The 20,251-nt window shown below is 43.5% G+C and overlaps 2 protein-coding genes and 2 non-coding genes across 4 annotated transcripts; 2 read left to right on the top strand and 2 right to left on the bottom strand.

The window, feature by feature from the left end:
- Positions 1–36: 36 nt before the first annotated feature.
- Positions 37–196, bottom strand: LOC138108871 (small nucleolar RNA SNORA29). Its single transcript, XR_011150092.1, has one exon. It is a non-coding gene; the product is annotated as a small nucleolar RNA SNORA29 (small nucleolar RNA).
- Positions 197–763: 567 nt separating this feature from the next.
- TCP1 (t-complex 1) lies at positions 764–9,466 on the top strand. The gene is made up of 12 exons (XM_069010698.1): positions 764–942; positions 2,499–2,584; positions 3,344–3,472; positions 3,852–3,949; positions 4,273–4,383; positions 5,064–5,245; positions 5,832–5,958; positions 6,291–6,466; positions 7,195–7,318; positions 8,237–8,429; positions 8,746–8,909; positions 9,162–9,466. The coding sequence occupies exons 1-12, from the start codon at positions 870–872 to the stop codon at positions 9,376–9,378; spliced, it is 1,680 nt and encodes a 559-aa protein (XP_068866799.1). The 5' UTR covers positions 764–869; the 3' UTR covers positions 9,379–9,466.
- Positions 1,767–1,902, top strand: LOC138108870 (small nucleolar RNA SNORA29). Its single transcript, XR_011150091.1, has one exon. It is a non-coding gene; the product is annotated as a small nucleolar RNA SNORA29 (small nucleolar RNA).
- A 169-nt stretch (positions 9,467–9,635) lies between the features above and the next one.
- ACAT2 (acetyl-CoA acetyltransferase 2) lies at positions 9,636–18,329 on the bottom strand. The gene is made up of 9 exons (XM_069010699.1): positions 18,162–18,329; positions 17,929–18,063; positions 16,576–16,757; positions 15,622–15,739; positions 14,710–14,853; positions 13,536–13,658; positions 12,708–12,862; positions 10,450–10,560; positions 9,636–9,884 (listed from the first exon to the last, which is right to left on the bottom strand). The coding sequence occupies exons 1-9, from the start codon at positions 18,208–18,210 to the stop codon at positions 9,717–9,719; spliced, it is 1,185 nt and encodes a 394-aa protein (XP_068866800.1). The 5' UTR covers positions 18,211–18,329; the 3' UTR covers positions 9,636–9,716.
- Between the last annotated feature and the right edge of the window lie 1,922 nt (positions 18,330–20,251).

The following is a 20,251-nucleotide window of genomic DNA, read 5'->3' as shown; positions in this document are numbered from 1 at the left end:
TTTGTCCAAATACGAGAAGCCTGTTCACACCATGTGCTATGAATCTGCGGCCATTACATGCCCATACTGACCATTGCCCCTTCCCCATCTCCCCACCGCTCCCTCAGACTTTTCCCTCAGACTGTGGCAAGTTTTTTCTATCCTATAAGCATAGCCACTTAACCTAGGCATTGAAAAGCCGTAGGAGAATGGGAACGGTTACAGCTCAGAAACCTTCAAACAATACAATGCTGCCATTATCAAGTGCAATCGTAGCCACGACTTAAGGAATTCTCATTAAAATTGTTTTGCCTAAAGCATCATCAGAGCTACTTGAATATCAGTTTATCCAGGAAGCAGGTCTTCAGCTTCTCCATCTTTTGGAATCTCGGAACCTGAGATAGGTCTCGGAATTCGCAGCCTTCCCCCAGGATTCGGGGTACAATCCTGAGCAATGCGTAGCGCGTTTGAGGACCGCAGTTACAGACACGCATGCCGAGGTCCCCGCCTTCCGAAGCAGGTTATTTATTTCCCAGTGCTGAGCAGTGGGGACCCTTCCCCACCACCGGCGGCCCGGACCGCCCCGCGCCTGCGCGCCCAGGCCCGCGACACTTTCTAGAAGCTCGTGGAAGCGCCCCGGCCCCGCCCCGTCGCGCGGCGGCTTTGTTCAGGCGCGCCCGCCAATCGCGGCTCGAGGCCGGGCGGCGCCGCGCCCCAGGATTGGGCAGGCTCGGGGTGAGGCCCCGCCCCCCGCGGGGCGTGGCCCCGTCCCACCGCCCCCTCGGGCGGGGGGCGCGTTCCCAGCGTGCCTCGCGCCGCCCCGGCAGTCCCGCCGCTCCGCGCCCTCCTGTCCCTTCCCTGTGCGTGTGGCGCCGCGCCCGGGCGGGAAGATGTCGGCGATGGAGGGGCCCCTGGCCGTGTTCGGCGAGCGGACCAGCGGTGACTCGGTCCGCACGCAGAACGGTAACGGCGGCGCGCTCCGGCGAGACCCGGGGGAGGGGGGGGGGGAAGGGAGGGGCAGGAAGGAGCGAACATGGCGCGGCCATGGTCACCCCTGCCATGTGCTCACCCGCCCTGGTCTGCCCGGGAACAGCCGCTCCTCTCGACAGATTCCTTCCGTCACGGGCCGCCGCTGCGTGCAGGGAGGGAAGAAAGGAAGGAGGGAGGGAGGCGGACGTGGAGCACAGGCCATCCCGCGCCGCTTGCAGGAGTCTAAGTGGCGACGCGATCCCGCGTCCCCCGCCCTCCTTCCCTTGGTAGCAGCAGACAGCGGGGCAGGGCGGCTGCTGCACGGAGGTCGCTTTGCCCCGTCCCGACCGCGTAGGCCGTGAGCCGGCAAGGCCTGCGGGGAGTCCTGCAGGGGAAGGGGCAGCTGGGGAAGGTCCCTGCTGACCGGCACGGGGAAATAACCTGCTTCGGAAAATGGGGACCGCCCTCGAGATGTGTGTCTGTAACTGTAATTCTCAAACACGCTACCCATTGCTCAGGATTGTACCCCAAGTCCTGGGGGAAGGCTGCAAATTCCGAGACCGATCTCAGATTCTGAGTAGCCAAAAGACAAAGGAAGAAGCCGAAGACTTGCTTCCTGATCAAACTGAGATTGGTTCATGTAGCTCTGATGATACTTTAGGCAGACCACTTAAAATTTATGAGTCTTCCCTTAATTCACGAGTTAGATTCCGCGTGATAATGGCACCTTTGGTACAACGTTATTTCTTACAGAATACTGCCATTAATCCTAAGCAGAAGAAATTGTTGTGTTGTTTGAAGGTCTCTGAGTTATAACTATTCCCATTTAACTACCACTTTTTCAATTTCTAGATAAAGTGGCTATGCTTGTGGGATAGAGAAAAACTTGCCATGGTCTGAAGGAAAAGGTTGATTGTATCTTTTTCCTATATGAAGATGGCAGAACAACCTTTAAATAAGCTGGTGTTTTGGAAGCTTTGTGTTGTTTTAGCAGTGACTCAAAGGTCACTTTTCGGTGACTTAGTTGGAGAAGTAAATGTTTTATTGCAGTCACAGACTTGATATGGACCAAAAGATGTTTTACTAATTGATGTGTGGTGATACCATTGTTCTTTCTGCGCAGAACTGAGGACTAAATGAGAGTGAAGTCTCATGGCACGGCTTGCTGCAGTCAAAAGCAGCAGTGCTACCAACCCCTCCTAATCTAACACCACTGCTCCTCTGACCTCAGTCCTCCTCAGACACCGTCTTACCCAGACAGCACAGGAGGCATTCTTCTTCTGGTCAGTCAGTTTTACCAGGTTAGCTAGCTAAACCAGCTAGGAGGGAAGAGTGAAGTTTGGCACAGATTGTAGTTTTTTAGTAGCAGCAAGCCTAGCAAAGTAAGGCAAAGCTTCAGGTTGGATAGGCTGCAATGTAATCGTAGAGGAGATCACTTGTTGTCAAGTTCCTGATTTGTTGGTTCTTGGCACAGTTTCTTATAAATGTGAGAATCATCCTGAAGTTAGGAAGATAAAACTCTTTTTTTCTTACTTCTTTCATTTATCCAGTTACTGCTGCATCTGCTATTGCCAATATTGTGAAGAGTTCTCTTGGGCCAGTTGGTCTGGATAAGATGTTGGTGGATGATATTGGGGTAAGTAATATTACTTTAAGAAGTGTCAGGAGGATTTGTATTCCTTTGTAAAAGTGCTTCTACTTAGTGTGCTTCATAGGCCTAATGTTCACATGCCTGTTTTTTCCATGGTTCTGAGAGGGGTAGGAGAACTGTGGTAAAATTGAGTACTGGGTTATGTGTGTTGCATCATTTTAGTTCCATCTATTATGGTGGTAATTTATGTGGTACAGTTATTTCTTTTCCATAGGTAAGTTCTTGTAACCACTTAAAATACTGGTCAGATTGCAAGAAGTGAGTTTCATCATTTAAATCATGTTTAACAGGTGCTGACTTGTATATCCCGATCTCCACATTAGGAGAAATAACAAAAAAAAATCTAGTAATCTCATAACAAATTTTTAAGCAATAGTTTGTACTTCAAAATATTTCAAGCAATTGTAGAAAGTTTGTCATTTTCCAGGCTGCTGTAATAAAATACTGTGTTAGAGGGAGGTCACTGCATGACTACTAATCCAATATTTGCAAAATGTGTGATGAGTTCCTGTACCATAAAGGCTTTTCTGATCAAAAGAAAGTGCAGATTCTGCACTCCTAACATTTCCGTTGTTAGAATGGGACTCCTGGTTAAAAAGTCACAAAAAAGTTTTGGTATAAGTAGTTATTTTATGGGCAATTGTGAAGATTAATTAATTTCTATTTGTATGACTGTTCTGAAACACAACAGTGAAAGTGTGATAGAAATGTACATCATATTCATGTTTGATTCCTGAAAATCAGGACGTGACCATTACTAATGATGGTGCAACCATTCTGAAACTGCTAGAAGTGGAGCATCCTGCTGCAAAAGTCCTTTGTGAGCTGGCAGACCTGCAAGACAAAGAAGTTGGTGACGGGACCACCTCAGTGGTATGTAGCAAGTTTGACATATCAAAAGTCAGTGTTTAGATTTGGTATTCTCTAGAGATACTAGTTTCCATATGCAAAGTGGTGCTCTGGAAGGAAATTTGCTTACTTCTGTTTCATTATTGATCTTTTCCTGTCTCAAAGGTTGATGATAGAGGCCGAATTTAGTTTTTTAATTTTTAATGACTGTGAGAAGTAAAAGTAAAGTACCAAGAAGGATACTGAGCATTGAAAACTTGCCTGAGACTTTAGATACCTTGGTGGGGGTTGGAATTGGGTAGGCTCTCACTTCATGTCAGAAACTGGTTTTAGTTCTGCATTGCACAAGGTAGTTTCTTTGCTTGTGTGGGATGCACGTATTTAGTGTTTGTATTTCAAACAGGTAATTATTGCTGCAGAACTTCTCAAAAATGCAGATGAGCTGGTGAAACAGAAAATTCATCCTACCTCCATTATTGGTGGATACCGACTTGCCTGCAAGTAAGAAACTGATACAGTTGAATTTCTGTATTTTGTGACTGCATTAATACAGACCTTTTGGCATCAAGTGGAATTTGGTGGTTTGTTGCAGGGGTGGTGGGGTTTTTGTTGGTCTGGGTTGGGTTTTCATGTGTTTTGGGTTTTTTTTTAAATTGTATTTCTATAATCACATAATGGAATGACTGTCATGTTACTGTCCTTGGAGATTAATTGATTTTATCCCTTTGTTCTTCGAGGTAACATTTAGAAGAGCTAAAAACATGTAAGATTTTGTCTTTTTTTGGGGGTGGTTCTTGACCAGTGTATTTGTCTTTATTTTACAGGGAAGCTGTTCGCTACATCAATGAAAATCTTGTTATTAACACAGATGAGCTCGGCAGGGAGTGCCTAATTAATGCTGCTAAAACATCAATGTCCTCGAAAATTATAGGAGTGTATCCTTTAACTTGATCAAGTGAGTGAAGTGAGAGTGGTTGTTTAGAGAGCTTGAGTAGCTAGGCCAGAGTATCCTTTGCAGCAGTTTTTATGAACGTGACACAGTAGCGAAGCTGTTGTGTTTGTAACAGGGCTTTTACAGATAACTGTGATCTGGCATGGGAAAACATGTTCAAACTCTTCCCAGTTCATTTAAATCTGGGTTGGCAGATCAGGATAGCTTTAAAAGGGTATTGTTTCCTAACAATTGCATTGCTTGTTAGGGAGGCTAGATAAAGAGTTGTGTGAATGGAAGAATGTGTTACAGAAGTACCTGGGAAGTGAATCTGGAGGAAAGAAAGTTGAATTTTACTCCATGGGCACAGAAACCCCTGCATTTTTAGCTTCTGTGCTGGCCAAACATAAGATATGTATTTTACTTAAGGAACAAAAGGTACATAAAATGCAGGCGTCATAGTAGTCTGACATAATTTTTCTAGCAGTGTTTCAGCTTTTAGAATGACTCATTCCTTTAAGACCGTGGTAAAGAGAGCTAGCACTTTCTTGCCTTTCTGAAGTTCTTTTTTGGAAACTTAGTTTGGGCACTTTCAGTTATTTCTGTTCATGGTTTGTTTTGTTTTTTTTTTCTTAAGCATAATACTAGTTTCCTTCTTCAGTTTTAACCTTAACAGCCTTTCAGTGATGGTGATTTCTTTGCTAACATGGTGGTGGATGCTGCACTGGCAGTTAAATACACAGACCAGAAGGGTCAGGCTCGGTACCCCATCAACTCGGTTAATGTTCTGAAGGCCCATGGCCGCAGCCAGAAGGAGAGCATTCTTGTGAACGGTTATGCTCTGAACTGCGTGGTGGGCTCACAGGGTAAGAACAGGCTGTGTTTCGGAAATCTTTGGTGTCAGCTCAGTCCTCTTCGTCTTTCTGTGTGGCTTTTTGAACTGGCTGCATTCGTTGGAAATCCATGTGGGTTTTCAGTTCCAGAACAATTAAACAAGAACACAAAATACTGCACTTCACCAGTGTTCCTTAGACTAGAGTCTGCCAGCTAGCAGTGATGCACAGAGTGTTGGTAAGTTGCTGTAGCTCAGTGTCAGCAAGGTAACACTGTGTTCTGGTGGAACTTGAGCACTTCCCTTGCGGGGAGCCAGTGCCAGGTTTGTGGGGGACTGTTCCATATAGCAGAGCCTTGCTGTGATTAGGTAACTTACAGGATGTGAGACTGATAGGTCACATTGTCATGGTCATTCGTGTTTTGGGGACCATATATAAAAAGGTAACACAGGAAAGTCTTTATTAGCGTTTTTCTGCAGTAGGGCAGAACTGGAGGTGGAGAAGTAAATAGTAGAAATCTGAAATGTGAAAGTAACGTTAATTTTAATCTCTAACGCTAACTTGATGTTATGTTAACTGTTTGACAAAATCCTTCTTCTTGCTTATTTTTCCTCATCAGGTATGACCAAGAGAATACTTAATGCAAAGATTGCATGCCTTGACTTCAGCCTGCAGAAAGCAAAAATGAAGCTTGGTGTTCAGGTTGTTATCTCAGACCCTGAGAAGCTGGACCAGATAAGGCAGAGGTGTGTGGAAGCTTGAATAACTGAGGCAGTGGGGTTTCACAGGCTTGATTTGGTCTCGTCAGTTGAGATGGCTCGATGTAGATTTGGCTGAGTGCAAGAGGTAAAAAATGTTTTGAATGTTAGCATTTCCCAGCAATACCAAATACTAATGGAAGAAGTCTTCACTTCTGGAGGCAGAACTAGTATTAAGTCAGTTTTCAAGAGATGCAAGTATGTTTGTGCAGTGGTCCATTCTTGCAGAGCTCTGCATTAAGGTTTCAGGAAGTGGGCTGACAGGATGTGATGGTATACTTTTGGATACCTTTTTATAACTTTGACATTAATCTTTGCAGAGAGTCAGATATTACCAAAGAAAGAATCCAGAAGATTCTGGCCACTGGTGCCAATGTTATTCTCACCACTGGAGGCATTGATGATATGTGTCTGAAATACTTTGTTGATGCTGGAGCTATGGCAGTACGAAGAGTAGTAAAAAAGGACCTTAAGCGGATTGCTAAGGCATCGGGAGGTATGTCTGTGTAAGAATAACTGGTTTATAAATTTATTCTTCGAAGTAGAAGCTGTTGTGAGGGTATTTGTTACTGATTTTTAAAATATGGCTTCTTAACATTCAAGGTCAGGATGAGTAAAGCTGAGCCACTTCTTTTTAGCTTTACTGTTGCTATTTTAAGTGACCTTTGTCAAAGTAGATGACTACTGTAAGACTTGATTGCTGAAGATTTACAGGGGAGGGAGAAGAAGCTGCCTTGCACTGTCAAGACTGGCCTCTTGTGGAAATGGGAGCCATAATCTATATTTATTTAGAAGTTTTTATTATGCATGCATTCATAAGCCTCTGTTTAGACAGTTAAGTACATTGTTTACATAGTTCAAGATGAATGAAGAACTCCTAAATCACTAAATGCATACTTCAAAAAAAATCTGGTCCTGTACAGATTTTTATCTGTCAGTTCTTAAATTTGGAAGAAAATATTTTCATTGTGGTAAAGCATGGGAACTTGTACTGGCCATGGAAGAGGAAGCGCTGTAAAAGTTAACAAAAGAAGCAGCCAGTTTATCAGTTATAAACTGAAATACTGAATTGCTGCCTGAGAACTAGAAGTGCTGTTTAAGAAAAATCTACTTAAAACAGCTTTTATTTCTGTTTTTCATCCTGTACGCCTATTCTTGGTAGTGAGCAAAGGACGATGTGCAGAAATTGAATGTTAACTTCACTTTGTTGTTTCTTTGTTAAAGCAACCATATGTTCAACCCTTGCAAACCTTGAAGGTGAGGAGAGTTTTGAGGCATTAATGCTGGGACAGGCAGAAGAGGTGATTCAAGAGAGAATCTGCGACGATGAGCTGATTTTAATCAAGAAGTAAGGATCCTTCTACAAATACTCAAGTTTTGTCTGTGTTCTCTGCTAAGTTTGAGATAAAATTCCACTTATTTACTTCATGCTATCTAAGTGGTTGGAATAGTTACACACATGGGAAAGGGTACACAAATCCAGTGCAAATTAGAGGTGAGAGTATCAGTATTTGATCTCTTGTGCTGGAGCTGGACACTCTTTGTCAACCAGCATATGAGACAATCAGATTGCTAGACAGATTTACTTAAATTTTTGTTTATAAGCAAATGTTTCTAAACTGGCTTCCCTTTAGAGACAGTGAAGGGAAATAGGTACCGTCTTAATTAATTTCATCTGAATAAAGAGGTGCGACCTAAATCTTTCCACTTGTTTTGAAAGACAGTGTTCACTTGTGCTGGTGTCACTGCTGTCTGGTATCTGAAGACTTGAGTATCAGTTCATTTCATGAGAACATACTTTGGATAATAACTTTTCCACTGCTTCAATATCCCTTCTGGGTGTTCATGTTCCTGTAGTGTCATTTGTGTGTGAATGAAATGCTCTGCCCATGGCACTTGTGTGTCAGGTACCTGGTGACAGCCTGGTTTATTACGTTGGCAGTCATTAGCTTTTTTGAGGGCTGTGCAAAAGGGGTCTTTCTTAATACCTAAGTACACTTTCCCCTCTTTGATGGGAAAACATCATCATACAGGTAACTTTCTTTAAAAGACTTCAAGGTTCTTGCATGTTAGAAATTAAAGTAGTGACTTACTAAGTTACAATGTACATATCCTGCAAGGGGGCATAACAATGTTAAGATTTTCTTATAAATGTTGAAAGAATGAGGCTCAACTGAACTCGGCTTTAGAAGAAAAAATTTACCAAGAATAATTTTAATTTAGATTCCGTTCAACACAGCTGACTTCTGATTCCTTTTATCCTTAGTACAAAGGCTCGTACTTCAGCATCAATTATCTTACGAGGAGCCAATGACTTCATGTGTGACGAAATGGAACGATCTATACATGATGCTCTCTGTGTTGTCAAAAGGGTTTTGGAATCCAAGTCTGTTGTCCCAGGTGGTGGTGCTGTAGAGGCAGCACTTTCAATATATCTTGAAAATTATGCAACCAGCATGGTAAGTCTTGCACAGAGAATCAGTGGTGTGTATGCGTTAGATTTGCACAATTAATCTCCAAGCTTTTATTTTCATCTATTAGAAGTAATTTCTGTGGCTCATGAAAACCTAATCATCTTATAGAATCTAAGATGGTTCTTTAAAATGGAGGATATGAGTTAATTCTTTCTCTGATAATTGGACTCTATGGTTCTTTGACTGAAACACAGGTTTTGCATGTGAAAACCCCTACCGGTTAGCGCTGTTCTTGATCATGGCTGTATTTTTTTCCTCTCCAGTTGTAACTATTGGTTTAAAATTTTTTTCCTCTTTCTAGGGATCACGTGAACAACTTGCAATAGCAGAATTTGCAAGATCCCTCTTAGTAATTCCAAATACACTGGCAGTAAATGCTGCTCAGGATGCCACAGATCTTGTTGCGAAGTTGAGAGCATTCCACAACGAGGCTCAAGTTAACCCAGATCGCAAAAATCTGAAATGGCAAGTATCTGCCTGTTAGAAGGCTAGTAAAAGAGATGTGGGCTGGTGACCTAGATGGAAGATCGTTCTCCCAGTTCACTGAACCATGATTTGCATAGTAAAAAAAGAATGTATGTTTTCAGTGAACTCCTTTGCCCCTGCCCTTCAGTTGTATGTATGTATTGCTGTAACGAAGCAGGAGTTACACAGCATACTCCCAGCTGTATTTCTGCTGTTTCTCCCTCTCCATCTGACAGCATTCCTTCTTTGCAGGATTGGTCTTGACTTGATCAATGGAAAACCTCGTGATAACAAGCAAGCTGGTGTCTTTGAACCAACCATGGTCAAAACCAAGAGCCTCAAGTTTGCAACAGAAGCTGCAATTACTATTCTCCGAATTGATGACCTTATCAAACTGCACCCTGAAACTAAAGAAGAGAGAGGAGGGTGCTATGAGGATGCAGTTCAGTCTGGAGCACTTGAAGAATAACTTAGGCTTTATTTATGTTTGTTTCACTTACACTTCCCACTCTTATAACTAAAATGTTAATAAAACAAGTGGTTGAATGTTGCTGCTATTTTCTTGTGAACAAACTAATTTTTGAAAGCAAGTTTGGTCCTTGCAGTGAGAATTTAAGCTCTAGTGTGTGTTAACAACTAGAGTGCCTCCAATTACCACTAACCTCTTTGTCAAGAAGTAATGGTGTAAACTTACTTAATTTTAGGCAAAACAAAAAAAAAGTGAGCTCTGTTATTAGAAGTTTATTCATTTATTAGTAAAATGTTTCAAAGCTAGTTAACACTAGCTGTTCATTCATTTCCTCACATTTATCTTTCAACGCACATGGCTATTCCCATTCCTCCTCCTATACAGAGAGCAGCAACACCACGTTTTCCACCAGTTCGTTCCAGTGCATAGAGAAGAGTTACAAGGATGCGACAACCAGAGGCGCCCAGAGGGTGGCCAAGAGCAATAGCTCCACCTTGTATATTGACCTAAAACAGAAAAAAAAAAGCCAATATAGACAGTCAAAACATTTAACTAGCTTAGCTGACTTTCAGCATAAATGACTTCACTGGGATCTAGCCCTTGACTATGTGTGAGCTTGAAACCACAAACACCATTCCATACAAGAAAGTGCATATGAGTGCAACAGCTGGTAATAACCAGTATTTCTTTTGTCTTCACTCTGAAGATAACAGGTAAATTTAGGGAGGGGAGAATAATACCCATGCTTTTTGCCATCACTAAAAGAATACTGTGGCAAATATACTTGAAGCAGCAATTTCAAATTCTGAATTAAGTATGCTTGAGCAGTTGCCTAGATTTGCATAAAAATCCACTGCAAACACGTTAGAACTTGTTCAGCTGGGAAACTGCTAGCAAAGCCAGCAGACAGAGCAGTGTGAGAAAATGCCTGCTGGGGCTCCCACCCTATTTGCTTATGCAAGAGAGCTGTGCTCACCCTTACAATCCAGATGCACAGAATGGGCTAAGTTTGAGTTACAAGAGGTAGACTAATGCCAGCCTACAAATAAATGGCAGCCTACAAATCATTACCTTTTCTGGATTTACTTTCAGTTCTTTTGCTATTGCAACAGAGAGTGATGCAAAGGCTTCATTAATTTCAAACAGGTCAACTTGTTCCAGAGTCCAGCCAGCTTTGTCAATCTGAGAAAACAATACAAATAGGACCTTATTATCTTTTAGGTCTTCCTTAGCACCAGAAGAAGCTTCTCCTAAGATGTAAATTGGGTGATTTGAAGCTACCACTTCAAAAAATTTGAAGGAAAACAGTTTTTATAGTCAGTGTTGATGAGAGAATCCTTGAAGACTACAGACAAAACTTCAGTGTCAGACAAGTCAGTACAATGTGCTGTAATAATGCTGGCTGCTCATAAAAATCTTGACTAATTTTACACGTGTAGTGGTGGTGGTGCAATTGTGAAAATCCAACTGTATGTGGTGCCCTTACTAGAACAAGCACTGGATTCAAAAGCAGGCTTTAACAGATTGAAAGCAATTTTTTTAGGACATAGTCTGACTCCATTAGGGAGTCTCTACTTATTAGAGACTTTTACACTGGAAACAGTGAGGTGTCAACCATTAGTGATCAGTGCCACATCTAATTTGTCCAGTCTCTCCTGCCTTTACAGTGAAAGTTGCCACTTCAAGCTTCTCATAGGTGACTATTTTGGAAGATGGTTTGGCTCATGTTTTCACTTGAGAAACTTGTGATGCAATTGCCTACTCTGGTACAGGCTTAGGCATGTTTCACATATGTACAGTTTTACTTCCACTCACTTTGTTTCTAACAGCAATACTTTATCAGCAGAATAATCATAATGACATTTCACAACATAGGCTAGCCAGACTGGTGCACCTCTGAGGCTACAGTCAAGGAGGAGAGCCATTTTCTACTAGATAAAGACCGTATGGAGTATCCCATTCTTCTGGAAAAAGCTTAAGATATATACTATGTTATTGTAACACTCAACCTATAACATACTCATTCTCTCACTATAAAGTGCTACTCTAAAGTTTTGAGGTGATAAGCATAATATATGGAGGGTGTGAACATGTGATAACACCCATTACAAAGTTTAATCACAGAATCACAGAATATTCTGAGCTGGAAGGGACTCATGAGGATCATCAAGTCCAACTCCTAAGTGAAAGGCCCATATATATGGGATCAAAGCCCTGAACTTGGTGTTACTAGGACCATGCTCTATGAAGGAGTAGTGTGCCCTTTTTCATAGTATCTATACAGTTATAGGCACAGCTTGCCTGTTCCACAGTTTAAACTAAAATTCTGTATTGTATATGCAGTTACTGCACCTTTCATTTTAACTAACAGTTTGAAATCTGATAAGAAAAAGCTTTAGCATTACAGTTCTGATTTTCTTGTCAAAGGCCACAGAACTTGGTGAGTTCAAATCAGAGCTCCACACTGCCAGGACATTTCAGAGGTGAACAAAATAAGGCCTTTTACACAGTATTAAAAAAAATAAGGAACATTAAAGCAAATCTGTTCTTAGCTGTACAAGAGCTCTTCTCATGCTCAATTTCATAGCTAAGCTTTAGCAAATAATCAGCTGGGGCTGCCATGGGCTACATCTGTATTAGCAAGCAGTGTGGTACCAGCAGGGATGCTCACTGGGGCATTGAGAACCTTGTCCTGTGGATTGAGCACTGAGTACATCGGTGGGTGCAGTAATGGTCTGAGCATGATAGATACAGTTTTGGAATGCACCTTCCTGTTCAGTTACACCTGAGAGGAATCCAATTTGTAAACTCCAAGCTTTTTGCAGGCCAAACTGAAACACAAAGGGCACCATCCCATTTGGTAATGCAGATGGCACTCAGTGGCCCTTCCCTCAGTGTTGTACTATTGCAAATACAATCAGGCAATGATCTGAAAATTAACCTGGGCAGACACAGCATCAGAACCGTATCACAGCAGGACCAAATTATCCCATAATTTGGTTAATTATATGCATCCCTGAAATCTGATCTTCAGCCTCCTAGGTTATCTAGGTACCCTTCCACAAACCTGACTAGTTTATGCTCTGAAGTCCATTCATACACCTATACATTTGGGTTTTCTTTTTCCAACAAGTAAGTACTGCCCTAGTAGCACTAGGATTCCAAATCTTATATACTACACCATTTTGAGTATTTTTTTTCAAATAGTTTACTTTTTTCCTACTAAGTTTTCTTCAGAACAGAGTGAAACCAAGACATGGCTAGAAAACAAAAAGCAATTACAAGCAAGAGTTTTAACATAATAGATGCATAGATGAGTGATTACTTACAGCATTCCTTATTGCTGAAATGGGTCCTACTCCCATAATAGATGGATCTATGCCTGTCTGAGCCCAAGATACAATCCGAGCCAAAGGCATAAGACCTCTCCTAGCAGCTTCCGATTTCTTCATTAGAAGAACAGCTGCAGCTCCATCATTTAAACCTGTGGAATAACAAACAATTTGTATGTATTTGTTGGGCTTTTGGCTTTTACTGTACCACTTTCTCCTGCTTGCATAAGATCACAATCTAGACAGAACAAAAATCACAAATCATTTACTGGTTTAGGTCAGTATTGTTCATATCAGCCAAGTCTGTTCTCTGCCACAAACACTTCAAACTATATTGCTGTAAATGTGACACATTGTTGATTCTATTTGGAAATGAGCAGGTGGAAGAATCAAAGTACAATCTGAAAAAGAAGTACATCAGATTTATTAGGCAGGTTTTGGGAGGGGCAGCATAAAGACAAAGGAAGATGTTTAAAAGCTGCTTGTGGCAGTCCCACAGGAGTAACATTTCCAAACATGAATCATTAAGTCTTCCATTCTCCAGATCTGCAGTATCAGAAACTCTTAGTTTTAAAAGGAAATATTCTTTCCAGCCTATCAAATATTGCTGTTATTGTCCAAACTCTTGTATTGTTTCATAGAAAACAAGGAAACAAAAGAAATCCTCCACCACATCTAAAATGGAGTTCTACCTACGTAGTCAAACACGTTTCCATTTCCTGCAAAGCAGTAAACACACAGCAGCCACACCTCTCACAGAGACCCTGCCTTGAGCCATAAGCACCTACTGTTCTTTTCTATTTCATTGAAGCCACACGGACCAACCTGAAGCATTAGCTGCTGTTACTGTCCCAGTTCCATCTGTTAGGAAACAGGGCTTTAACTTTGCCATTGTTTCCAAGTTGCTCCCATGTCGAGGGTGTTCATCTGTTTTAATTTCTACAGGACCTGCAAAACAGAGCATTATGCTCACAGGAGGGTCTAATCACACACACACCTCAAACAGAATGACAGCAAAAACAACAGGCTGAGTAGGAGCATGCACCATATTCCTTTCAACCAACAAGGCATTCTTATGTTGGAGACAGCTTCCAACTCAAGGCAGTTAACTGCTGTAACCCTCCAGCTCCTTCTAGCAGGGCAGACAGCTCAGGTTTTCTAAGACAAACACTAGCAGCTAAAATACTGTCTAGTTGTGCAAAAGTCAGTATTGTTCTTGCTTTTCCTAACCCAATAGCTTCTCTTTCCACAGGAGGTTGTATTTCAAACGATACTTCTGGTAATCTCGCAACAAAGAGCTGTCAAGTGTCATTAAATATTATCATCTAAATGGGTATCATGAAATCCCTCCACTAGTTTGCAGCCTGCCTAATGCCAGGACTTTTTCTGCAGGGTCTATTCAATGGAAATATTGAACAACTGATTCTTGACTGCTTTTTTGAAAATTTAGTCTTTGCATCAAACTCACAAGGAGCTGGGGGACTCCCCTGCTCTAGAAACAGACCTTTGGCTCAAGCATCTTAATAGGTCTGTTTATATCCCTCACCTAAAGAGAAACATACCCAATATATGTAACCTGACTACATAATTAACTAGTAACCCTAATTATTGTCACTGTGTATTTTACTAGGTGGGCAAGGCTTGCCAGATCAACATGACTGTTTTAAGTTTGGTGCAGCAGGAGTCTTAACAAAATGAAAATTACTGATTTTGGTACCATATCCAAGCCTATGTTAAGTCAGTGCTTTATCTAGGTTGTTATTCTATCTCCAGTAAAACACAGTGGTAGTATTTGCAGAAAACTACACTGAGATATTCCACATTTGAGTTGCTTCTCTCTTATTTAAAATATAACTACTGAAAGCTGAAAAAGAGAGCAACAGGCTACATGCTTACAAAAAGTCTGTGTAAGTGGGAAACCATCCACTGATTACAGGAGACATAGCAGAAAACAGATTTTTTTCCCTAAAGTCAGCTCCCATCATCCACTCACACTTACCTTTTTTAGAAGGTACAAGAACAGGAACAATTTCTTTTGTAAAATAGCCAGCTTTCTGTGCTGCTTCTGCCCTGTTTTGTGACTGTACAGCAAGTTGGTCTTGTTCCCCTCTGCTGACTTGCCACTGATTGGCCACATTTTCAGCTGAAACAGGAACAAAATGCCAACTGCCATCAGGAAATGCCAAAATTTTAAGTTGCAAAATTGTAAGCACAAATGTAGTCATTAATGTTTGCTGTAGCAAGCAGCTCAGTATGCTGAATGGTTTTCATTCAGATTTCCTCATTTTGTTTACTCATGATTCTCTACTACATTTTCACTTGAGGTTTAAAATTTCTGTGTGGAATCTCCTCCCAGATGATATATCAAATTAAATCAAATACAACAAGCTTTTCTAGTTTATTGCTTCTCTGAATTACTATGCTCAGATTTCTCTACAGCCACTTCAGAAAAGCTAACAGTTCTGAAGTCACTCTGTCTCATAAGCAGGGTCTGGAAAAGCAGTTGGCTGACCATCCCAAGCAGGGTGCAATAACCTGAAGTTGCAGACCCATGCATATCAACAGGACACTTTACGTAACTCCCCCCCCACTGGGAATCTGTGCTGCTGAATGCTCCAGTTACATACAGGGATTATTCTGTTTATTCTTTTTTTCTGAAATTAAATTTCTCAGATGTAGAAGAGATGCAGACAGATTAGTTCAGACAGAAGAAAAACCCAAAACAGTAGCTTTACAAACAATGGAAAATGCCTTCAATGCCTTTCAATATTATGTACTTCTTTCTTTCTTTTTCATGACTACAACATAAGGAGAGCTTGAAACACATTATTTGTAACTTTAGATTTCTGAAATTTCCTGTCAGCGAACTCTTTCAGTTGACCATCTCATTTTATGGACTGTCACCACTTACCTGTTATGCCCATATGGTACTGATAAAAAGCATCTGTAAGGCCATCAAGGATTATAGTGTCCTGCAAGGAAGCCTCTCCCATTCTCACCCCAGCTCGCATGTGAATGACATGAGGAGCCTGCAAGAGGGTATTTTGAAAGGAGTCAGATGTTTACATCTCCAGTACACAATTCAGCCAGACCATTGAAGAGATCCCTGCCTGCTGGCTGGAGGTACCCATCCCAAATCCTGGCAGTCTCTCCAGCTGCCTGCTCTGCCTGTCCCTCCAGAGCCTGCCAGCTGGTGTGCCATTTGGCCTCTGCATTCCCCTGGCAGCAGATCACCACACTGCAAGTGTTGTTTCCTCTCCACAGACCAAATCTATCATTCCTGGGGCTGTGGCTCTCCATCCTACTAGCCTGCTCCAGGTAGTTCCCAATTGCACTCTGCTGCCACGGAATGTCAACATCACTCTCTGCACAGGCAGCTGAGCCCGGGCAGAAGAGGCCATCTGTTTCTTGGGCATCAGACCATCTCAGACCCATTCCTGAATACAGCCTTGGGATGAACACCTTGAAATAAAACTGCTTTGCTTTCTTTCCAGGCTCTAATTGCTTGGTGAACAATAACATTTTCAGTTATTCCTTCTCTGGGCTTCTTGCAATACAAAAATCCTGTCTACTGCCAGCTGTCACAGGCAAATCATTCACCACAACAGAGCTGGATGGAAATGAAAATGGAATTTTAAATGCAGTGTGTGTTTGCAGTGCACCTTTTCAGCAGCTACAGTATGAGGTCTTTTCCTTTTTTTAAAAGCACACTACTGAAGTCAACTGCTGTTTGTGTAAATTCATTCGTAAGCACAGCAACCCTTTCGATTGGCCCCCAGGCGCCAGCCTGGAAGCACAGGGTTTCAACATCGGGCTCTTTGCTCCCAGTACCTTAGTGCAATGTGACTATGATCCTATGCTTTACCTTGCTCATGCTTTCCATGCCTCCCGCAACCACGATGCTGGAGTCTCCCATCAGTATGGACTGAGCAGCCAGGCACACTGCCTTCAAGCCCGACCCGCAGATCATCTGGCAGCTCCAGGCAGGCACAGAGTATGGGATTCCCGCAGCCACACTGGCCTGCCGGACGGGGTTCTGGCCAGCACCTGTGGGAACAGACAGCATTTTTCTTTTGTCTATTCTTAAAAAACAAATGTCTGCCTTTTCACTGTTCACAACAACACCCCAATTCCACCAAAAATTAGAGCTTGCTCCTGCTTTCAGCTGGTGGGTAGAGAAGTGCCCAGCAATAATCTATAAACAGAAACCTCTTTCATTTATATTGCTGATCAACTGATACCAGCTACTGCTAGTTTTATATCTGCAACTCTGCTTTTGATGCCAGGTCAGATGAAACACTACTTCAGATCAGCCCTAGCCTGTTGTATGCGTAAGATGAGAAATCATTTAAATTGCTTCTTGCTGAAGAGTTTCTTTTTGACATCTTCTGTACATCACCAGCAGTTAACTTTCCCTGAAAGTTCATATGGAAACCAAAAGCACAACTATGCACAGGTGGACCTGAAAGCTTCCAGTCTTTGTTGTGATCCTGATGGAGATAATAGGATCACTATATTCAAAGAAAACACTCTTCATCTGCATCTCCCCAGGCCAAAGCTCTTTGTACACAAAGAAAAGGACAAGGAGAGCACATCATTCCGCAAGCTAAAAATATAGAGGAATCTGAATCATCTTTAAGATAAAAATATGTATTTCCTTCCTCCACATTTAAAATACAAACCTGCCTATGACTACGCTGATTAAACATTACCCTAGAAAAAGCAGGAGCAAGTTCAAAACAAACAATTCCCTGCCAGCTACATTTTCATTAAATCAAAATATTTGTCTCCAAACAAGTGGCATCATAGATCTTGCAGGTCGGTCCTGCAGATAAACACAAATGCAGGCCTAGCTCTTAAAATCTCAGTGTTACCATTATTCAGGATGTTAAATTTAGGAGCTGAGATGACCAAGGTGAGAAGGATGTTGTAACAAAGAAAAGAAACTGACATTCACACATACACTGTCGGCAACTTCAGGGATTTAAAAAAAAACCGAACTACCCCCACAAGATCCTTTCCAAAAACCCATCCTTTCAGTCACCCAGAGCGTATGGAGAAGCAGCCACGATGCCTCTCAAGTCCTTTGTTAAGGCACCGCGTTCCCAATGGCGAGGGATAAGGTCCCTGGAAGGTGAAACCTGAGCTGTTTCAGTGGGACAACCCCGGAGAGGGTGAGCCCGGCCACGGGCGGAGGGGTCCCGCCGCCGGCCCGTACCTGCGGTGAGGACCTGCCCCAGGATCACCTCCGACACCTCCTCGGGGGCCAGCCCGGCCCGGCGCAGCACCTCCCGGATGGCGGCGGCGCCCAGCTCGTGCGCGGGGAGCGAGGACAGCCCGCCGTTGAAGGACCCTGGGAGGGGAACACAGAGGGAGAGCGCTCAGCACCCGGACACCGCCCGGCCCCGGCGGCAGCATCCGCCATCCGGCGCGCCCGCCGCTGCCTCTCACCCACGGCGGTCCTGGCGGCGGACACGAAGACGACGGGGTCCGCGCTCATGGCGGCAGCAGCGGCCGTGGGAGCGGAACGGAGCGGAGCGGAGCGGAGCGGAGGCGGCGAAAGCGGAGCGGCGGCCGCGGCCGGGGAGAAAGCGGAGTCGGCGCCGGTCCCGCCCCTCACCCGCCCCGGGCGGGGCGGGTGGACGGAGCACGAGCAGGGGATTCGTAGCCGGACACCTGAGGACAGCGAGGAGGCCGGCCCGGCGGTGGCGTGGCCGGGCCGCCCTCTGGGGCGATCGATGGGGCGAGGGTGGCCTTGGCCGGCTCCTTCCCAGCCCCTTCCCAGCCGGGGGCGGAGGGAGGAGCGGCTCCGCCGGCCAGGCCGAGGCTGCCGGGGTCGGTCTCTTCCCTGTGCCCCCGCTCGCACACCCGGTGCCTGCGCACCGCCGGTTGCCGGCTCCGTCTGCTTATTTACAAAATAAAGCGTGCGGGTCAAGCGCTCTCTTGTCATATTGTGGCTTTAAGGACAGTTTTTTTATTTCATAGGATCTGCGTGAGCAGGAAGAAAGAATAATAATTTGAATTAAAAGATACAAAACTGCCGATCGGTAGTTTGATCTGCTCAGCAACTGATGCCTAGAGATTACTAACACCCAACTCGGCCTTTTTATTTCTTTTTCTCAATTTTAGCAGAAGCCTGACATATATATAATATATTTATGTTAGCATGGGTAGTGCTTCGCCGCTGGCCCAAAAGCTGTTCCTGTCTGACCTGCCCAAAGAGGCAAGCAGGGGGCTGTTCCCAGGCTGCTTCCAGGGGAAGCGACGCTGCAAGGGGAAAGGCGAGGTAGCCGGGAAAGACGCGGCGCTGGCCGCAGGAGTTCCTGGCAGCCAGGGAGCTGGAAGGAGAGGAGGCTACAGCCTGTGGCCTCAATCCACAGCAGGGCAGGCAGGCAGGAATGTTTCTCTGCGGGGAAATGTAGGTGGGAAGCCTAGAGATGCGAGGTGGGGAGCAGCAATATTAAGATATCTGGAGGAAGACGGGACAGAATAAGGGGAGGAACCAAGAAAGTAAGTCAGAGCAACTAACAACAGTTAAAAAAAAAATTACACGGGCTGAAATAACTGGTCTATCGCACAGTCTAGCGAGCCTAGAACTTCTAGTCGCAAGCCTAGAACTTCGGTCCTTACTCCTTCCTTCCTCATTCAGATACCTGGCCTAAGGGACATGCCAGCCAAAGCACTGCATTGAATTTGCATCTGAAGGCCAAGAAGATGGTTGGAAAATGTGCTGTTGCTCCTACCTTAGCTACAAAGTTGGGAGACTTTTTTTTTTCTATCCAGGTAGTAAAATTCCGTAGGATTTCGCAGGGAGAACAGAAGTACAAATTAAATCCTAGAAAAGCACACAGTATGTGATGACAAACACCAACGAACATAAATGTGGTTATATATGCAGTGAATGTACTGGTACGCCTGTGGTCACATCCTGCATGTTGGCTAATCTGAATTTGGCAGTATTGAATCTGCATCCACAAAATGCATCTGAACCTTCTGTGTGGGCACAATGAGCAACAGGAGCACTATAATACCTAAGTCGGATTCTTCTGACTCCTATCAGCCTCTATTCTTGCTTTAAAATTTTAAAAGCTACAGCATTACTAGATAGGGAAAAAATCCTGCTTCTGCTATGGTGAGCAAGAGTGTTGGCCTAGATTTCACCAATAACTCTGTTAAACCATGCTGCAGGACTCCAACACTCAAAATACATTCCTCCTTTTTGGTCTTTGTGAAGGATAAGGCCAAAGCAGGAAACCATGTGTCATAAGATTTCTTCAGTTACTTTGTGGTTTCCAACTTTCAGCAAGAGAACAATCCCCTCAGATATCTTCAGGAAAGGAAATCTCTGGAAAACCCTGCAGGCAGCCAAATGCTTAGGTGGATTGATGTACCAGTCTCTTAAGGAGATGCATTAAAGAATGCATTAATTGGCAACATGCATGCACCACTGCTTTTCTCTAATGATGCTGTGCACTCAGAGCAGTTGATAACACTGACAAAAACCTCCGATTAAATCTGGAGGGGAAAAACATGTTTTGTGT

This window comes from Aphelocoma coerulescens, chromosome 3, assembly GCF_041296385.1.
Source record: "Aphelocoma coerulescens isolate FSJ_1873_10779 chromosome 3, UR_Acoe_1.0, whole genome shotgun sequence".
Lineage (NCBI taxonomy): Eukaryota > Metazoa > Chordata > Aves > Passeriformes > Corvidae > Aphelocoma > Aphelocoma coerulescens.
This window is presented reverse-complemented; position numbering and strand designations above follow the sequence as displayed.

Excerpts from the sequence above, each read along its gene's own strand:
- TCP1 (XM_069010698.1), top strand. The coding sequence starts at position 870 with ATGTCGGCGATGGAGGGGCCCCTGGCCGTGTTCGGCGAGCGGACCAGC. Across the intron at positions 8,430-8,745 it reads AAAATTATGCAACCAGCATG|GGATCACGTGAACAACTTGC; the intron begins GTAAGTCTTGCA and ends TCCTCTTTCTAG. Across the intron at positions 8,910-9,161 it reads GATCGCAAAAATCTGAAATG|GATTGGTCTTGACTTGATCA; the intron begins GCAAGTATCTGC and ends CCTTCTTTGCAG.
- ACAT2 (XM_069010699.1), bottom strand. The coding sequence starts at position 18,210 with ATGAGCGCGGACCCCGTCGTCTTCGTGTCCGCCGCCAGGACCGCCGTG. Across the intron at positions 18,064-18,161 it reads CGCCGCCAGGACCGCCGTGG|GGTCCTTCAACGGCGGGCTG; the intron begins GTGAGAGGCAGC and ends TTCCCCTCCCAG. Across the intron at positions 14,854-15,621 it reads GTACCATATGGGCATAACAG|CTGAAAATGTGGCCAATCAG; the intron begins GTAAGTGGTGAC and ends TTCCTGTTTCAG.